Here is a 6463-nt window from a genome sequence, read left to right on the forward strand (position 1 = left end):
GGCCCCCCTAGGACAAGTTATTCTCTCAACACAAATCAATACAACCAGACGCAGGACGTAGGTATTACGCCAACTCGGCGGCCGAACCTGGAAAAAAAGCTCGCCCGTGTCTTGCGTCACCATCGAGTTCGTAGTTTGCGCACCGTCTACCGATAAACTACTACCGTGGGTATACCCCAAGGTAGACTGCCGACCAGCTTTCGTCGACAGTGACAAACACGGTAGGGGTACAATCCCTATATCGTATCGAAAGCAAGAGCAAACTAGGGTTTTGGTTTTCGCACACCATAGGCCTTTGGATCTGCTGCCGTGATCTGAAAATTAAAATTGGTTGTCTCTGAAAATGAAAACACCACACACATATATTTTTCGCACACATGTATCATACACATCACTAGAACATACTAACTTCCAATTACAAAATGAGACGGAGATCATTTTTTTTTGTCTCTTCCCCCCAACCAGGCCTAGACTTCTACATGAAAGCTAGCTTTTCATTGTTATAGGATAATATTACTATTTCTTTGTATAGTAGAGGATTCATCATGAGACGGTCGAATAGAAGTCCTCAATTATGATGCGGGCTGCGATCGGGATCCGAACCCAGTGGCTCCCTCCATCGTGCCATGTTAAGCTGCCAAACATGTAGTCACCCTGAATCTTGCGCATCGCCTTGAACACCACCTTGAAACTCTGAACCCTTCTCTCCTTGCTGAACACCAAAACTGATGGCTCGACGGACATCTCCACGCCAGGAGGCGGCTGGAAGAATGCTTTGTACAGTGCATCAGGCTGGCCAACATTGGTGACAGTGCGCATGACAGTCTCGGATGCCTTGAGATTAGGGATCACGATCGATGGGAGGTTCAGGTCTGCTACAGCTGACTTAGGTGTCGTGCAGTTGTTGTTGACACCCAGTCCTCCCACGCAGGAGAAGAACCTGAGATAATCTGATGGATCAATGTCATATATAAGACCTGGATCGTCGGCCTTGCTTGGGTTCACAAACCCTGCTCCGTAATCGAAAGGGTCGGCAATTTTTACTGGAGTTCCATCTGCTTGTATTGGGAACCCATTGTTGTCAGTGCTAAGTGCTGCAAGACATGGATGTTTAAGGCAATAATTAGTTACCAATTTAAACACGATTGTTTGGTCCAACAGTAATATCTGTACACTGTATATGGTTAACTTAAATACATACCAGTTGTCATGAGTGCCGATTTCAGGGCAGCAGGTGACCAGTCAGGATGCACTGATTTAAGCAAGGCGACAATCCCAGACACATGAGGGCAAGACATGGATGTTCCAGAAGAAAAATAGTAGTGAACACCCAGAGCTTTGTAAATAGGGATTTGTGGGGCAGCTGCCAAAATGGTCACCCCAGGTGCAGCTATATCAGGCTGTTGATTGGAATGTATGGCACATTAGTTCAGTGTGCAATGTTGACGAAATTATTGCGTAATAATTGAATGAAATTAAAGATATATAATTAATCTAATTATGCATGGTTTCATTAATCGACTAAAGTTCCAATTCCAGGTATAAATGGCTTCCAACATCGACCAACATGCTTACCTTAAGAACCCCAGGATAGATGGGGCTAGGCCCTCTAGATGAAAACGCTGCTACCTTTGGGGCAGGAATTCCACTTCCAATAGTTGTTTGGGTCAAAGATATCTTTGCTTTAGGAGTATCACTTGTTGTCCTGTTATTTCAGCACAGGGAAGGAAATGATTAGAAGCAAGGAAACAAATATATCATGAATGCATGCATACACGAATTACATGAAAAGGACTTGAAAGTTAATACCAACATTTGAATAACAGTATCCTATATATTGGTATAATGGCACCGCATGATTTTAGGCGGTATATATATACTCTCTAATATTAAATTACAATATTTTTCTTGAGAGTTGGAATTAATCTCTACATACGTTAGGTATTGCACCAACTGGTTGGCGATCTCCAAATCAACAGCAATGAAAGGAATCTTCGTGCTGGTGTATTGCCACTGATCAAGTGTATCCTTGTTATATTGTGAAAATATGAACCCTTTCCCTCCATTTTCAAGCAGTAATGAACTAATGGCAGACAATTTTGGTGGTGGAGACATCTTGCTAGGTGTGATGCAGAAGATGATCTTTCCCTTTACATCTGTGCTGTTTATGTAGGCAGGGTCACACCTGTAGGTATTTAGTAACATAAGTACTAGTACATAGAGGAAGACAAAGTTGCAGTGAAAAATATACGTTATGGAAAAAACTGAACTTTTATGTAAGTATGGAACTAAAATGCCTAACAACAAAGATGTTGTTCAGAAAATAGCCTTACGTTTCAGCATCATAACCTAGAACTTCATAGAAATGATCTGCCCCTTCTGTTGCCACAAACAAAGATTGACCCTGTAATAATAGTAGGTAAAGAAAAATGTATTTAGTAAGTTGTTGAACTTATAAATGAATAAATACCTGAAAACGAATAACATAAATAATAATAACTCGTACTTCCATGTGGAAAAAGACTATAATTTACATATGCATATATATAATATAATCAATAATCTAAAGTTTGTCCCTACATTTTGTAGTAATATTTCCATCAAAAGGCTACATACAACTGTGTATGTTTGTCCCTATCTAGATGTGTAAGAAATTAGAAACTGACGTACCACAAGCCTTTGGTTGTTGCCAAGGGTGATAACCGTGGGAAATAAGCGATCAACGGTTGTTGCCGCAACTGTTAGCAGCCATGGTGACACATTCTGCACCGTCTGGATGACAGGACCATCATTTCCAGCTGAGAAAACAACAGTGATGCCATTTGCAACGGCGTGCAATGTGCCAGGATATTCTGATGGCCCCCCAATAGACAGAGATAATACATCAACACCATCGTGAATGGCATCGTCTATGGCTTTCATGATACCGGCGCCACTGCATGAGCCATGAGTTGGAAATGCACCCCAGCAGGCCTTGTACACAGCAAGCCTAGCACGAGGAGCACCGCCACGCGCCACGCCGTGCGCTAACCCATTAAAGCTAACGTTGTGGACAAGGTTGCCAGCAGCTGTTGAAGCAGTGTGGGTTCCATGGCCATTGGCATCCCTGGGAGACAAGAACTCACCATCCAGTAGGCTTTTGTCAAGGTCATCACCAGCATACCACCGTGCACCTATGAGCTTTCTATTGCAGTTGTTTGCGCCAAACGAGGCACCAGCTTGGCAAATTCCCTTCCATTTTGGAGGAGGGGGACCATAACCATCTTCAGCAAAGCTTAACGATTCAGGCCAAATACCTGAAAATGCATTATTATAACTTAGAGAAGAGATAAATTAAAATGTTACTCCCTGCTGGTCAGTCACAGAAGACTTGACACAAGTTGTACCAGCAAATTGCATGTGTAATAACCTGTGTCAACGACACCGACAATGATGTCCTCTCCATTTTTAGCGTTTGTAAGCAATCCATTTGGCTGATTGTAGTCCAGTCCGACGAAGTCCCAGCTTCGAGTTGTATGTGTGCGGTAGAATTGGTTTTTTGTTACACTAACCACGCCAGCCAGAGCTGCAAGAAAGAACACATTCAACATGATGATAAGAAAATTCTTATATATATGTTGTGGAGTGTTTCTTCTAGAAAAAATATAATTACCTGCAATCTTTCTAGATTGTGATTTTGTTAGCAGTGCAGAAAAGCCAGAGAATCCATGCCTGTAACTGTAGATAATTGACTCTAGAGCCTCCTCCTTGCTTCAAAATTATAGGCAGTTCCATATGTTAGATTTTGAGATAATATAGTAATATACAGAAATTTGTACTGCAACACATTTTCAGTTGTTTGTGCTATCTACGGCTTGTTAATTAGTGCCCGTGAGATACACTATTACACAAACAATTTTTAGAGGTGCCACCATTTTGCAGCAATGCTGGAATAAAAAACCATCTCTACAAATGATTATACAGAAAATAATTTCTATACGAGACCGTCGCCTGTAGAAATACAACTCGAAGCTGGTGATATTTCTACGGGTAGTTGGTGTTTTTGAAGCATTTTTAGATGCAGCTAAAAACACCAACAGGCACTAGAAATTGACTTTCAGTCATGGTTGGTGTTTTATGTGAAATCAGTTAGATAGTGTGTTGACGTTGATTCTGGTCACAAACTAGTAGGGGCTAGATCGCCTTGAGCCAGCATACAACCTAGATACACAGTGGAGGGAGAGGTCTAAACGACGAGCTGACCAGCAAGCTGATGAGTCTGGTTCAACACTCGTTCTTAAGAAATTCTGCTTTACTGTCCAAGTAGTGGGTCCAGAGCAGTCTAAATGCCCATGTCCATTTTCTGCTATGAATAGCTTACAAGGTCAAAAGGTCTTGAGCTTACCTGCCGAGAATGGAAGCAAGCAGGTCATGGTGTGAAGCAGTGACAAGGTCAACATCGTCATGCTCTCGGTCACCAAGGTAGATAATGTATGTCTGAAATTAGTAATGCAATCAGCCCATGTGAATAAAATAGAATGGTTAAAACAACTGGTGCGAAATTTTCTCTCACAGTGTTGTTGCAGAAAAAAATTGTCTGGAATCAAGACACACATCCTGTTTTGCCAACAGTAGCAAGATGAAAAAGAAACTAAAAAAAAAACAACTGAAATAGCTTACTTGTTTTGGTTCACTCTGGAGTCCATTGGAGCATTGCAGTTGCAGCATAAAGTGGGTAAGAAATAGCAGCAGCAGTAACCTCGGCCTCACTCGTAGAACTGGAAGCTTGGCCATCCCAAGCTGTTGTTGCAGAGAAAGTTGCATATCTTGTTGTTGCTGCCGAGTTGAATGCATCACCATCTATTTATACCAAGCGATGATAGTTGATAGCCCATCAATCTATGTGCGGTCTCAGGATAAATTCTCAACGCGTATGACATCACACACGCACAGAACAACAATGGAGACCTTGTCTTTGGAAAAAGAACCACCAACTAGGCCTATTATCCTCATTAGTATATAATGGAGAAAATAGACCTCGTCATTATCCTCAATTTAATTCATCAACAATTGGTCTCTCAAAACCTCAAGATTGACTGGACTATTACTGACTAAGTCTATTTTTTTCTTCAGAAAAAGGAGTCTATTTTCACATTATTCTTAGCAAGGATTAATTGGCTCTCAGTCGACTTGCACGGTTTATGACCCTGTCATTACCTTTCAAGGGAAAATTAGCTAGAAAACTACACGGCAGAAGGAGTCTTACATGGACATGCATTCAGATTATAGAATGACGTGACCATATTATGCTTTGGCATTTTTTTTCTTTTGCAAGAAGCTTGGTCAGAAGGTGTCTTTGTCCCCCTCTGTGCCTATTAAATCAACTGCGCCCATTATATTAGCAAATAGATTTGTGCCACAGGTGATGCTGTCACTTCAATTAATTCTTGCGATTTAATTCTTTGACCATGTGTATGTGAAGGCTAGTGATGAGTACATTATTCCCTTTTCCCGCGGCAAAAGGAAAGTGCCACCACAAAACTAACGACGTCCATGCAATGCAATGCCTAAAAGCACAAATTACATAGCAGGAAATTACATACACTAGTAAACAAACAAACAACGGGCATGGAAGAAAGCCCGGCCGGCAAGCTGTCGCTGCAGGGTCACATCGGAGTGGGAAGGTGTAGGAATCACCCAAGTTTTCCATGTTATTTTAAAATCGAGTCGTCGTCCATTGACCTACTCAAAAAAAAAAACTAAACAGAATATAATCCAGATATATAGTTCTTATTACGATGTGTCACACATGCTCTCCTTCCAAAGCACAAGGGATGTCTAATATAATAACCATGTTGCAAGCTATATACCGTCATATAGGTAGGCACTACGGGCGAAAACGATATAGATATTTTCTGACCGTATTCGATACCGAATATATTTGTTCGTATCTAAGTCTGGATATTCAATATCCGATTGTATCCGTATCTAAATACTCAAATTGGCTATTTATAATGTCAATATCTAATAGTATCATATCCCGTTTTACATGAAAATAAATGCACGCGATTTTACATAAAAAAATACACGATTGGCTAGTGGGCCTTCCCCATGATTAAAATCTTTTTTTACATATTTTTAAAACCAAATTTATATTTTCTGGACAAGTCTTTTCACAGGCGGTTGACACTGTGAAAATCGATTTTCACATGCGGTTCTCAACACTTGCGGTTCTGAAAAGCGACTGAGGAGGTGGGTTAGGAACCGCCTCTATTGAGCTTCTATGTACTAGTGTAATGTGCTAATTTGTTTTTAAACCCAATTTATATTTTTCTGGACAAGCCTTTCCACGGACGGTTAATATAACACAACCGCCTGTGGAAATCGATTTCCACAGGCGATTATCTTAACTGAACCATCTGTGGAAATCGATTTCCACAAGCGGTTCTCAATTAACCGCCAGCACAAAGATTCATTTCCACTG

General features: G+C 41.0%; 1 protein-coding gene across 1 annotated transcript; it reads right to left on the reverse strand.

Moving 5' to 3' along the window:
- Positions 328-5015, reverse strand: LOC8080277 (subtilisin-like protease SBT3.9). Its single transcript, XM_002447398.2, has 10 exons — positions 4660-5015; positions 4385-4476; positions 3653-3750; positions 3410-3565; positions 2671-3296; positions 2334-2404; positions 1937-2185; positions 1576-1705; positions 1202-1400; positions 328-1094 (listed from the first exon to the last, which is right to left on the reverse strand). The coding sequence occupies exons 1-10, from the start codon at positions 4837-4839 to the stop codon at positions 544-546; spliced, it is 2352 nt and encodes a 783-aa protein (XP_002447443.2). The 5' UTR covers positions 4840-5015; the 3' UTR covers positions 328-543.

Source organism: Sorghum bicolor, chromosome 6 (genome assembly GCF_000003195.3).
Source record: "Sorghum bicolor cultivar BTx623 chromosome 6, Sorghum_bicolor_NCBIv3, whole genome shotgun sequence".
In the NCBI taxonomy this organism is placed as follows: Eukaryota; Viridiplantae; Streptophyta; class Magnoliopsida; order Poales; family Poaceae; genus Sorghum; species Sorghum bicolor.

Excerpts from the sequence above, each read along its gene's own strand:
- LOC8080277 (XM_002447398.2), bottom strand. The coding sequence starts at position 4,839 with ATGGTGATGCATTCAACTCGGCAGCAACAACAAGATATGCAACTTTCT. Across the intron at positions 2,186-2,333 it reads CTAGGTTATGATGCTGAAAC|GTGTGACCCTGCCTACATAA; the intron begins GTAAGGCTATTT and ends AAATACCTACAG. Across the intron at positions 1,401-1,575 it reads TCTATCCTGGGGTTCTTAAG|CCTGATATAGCTGCACCTGG; the intron begins GTAAGCATGTTG and ends TCCAATCAACAG.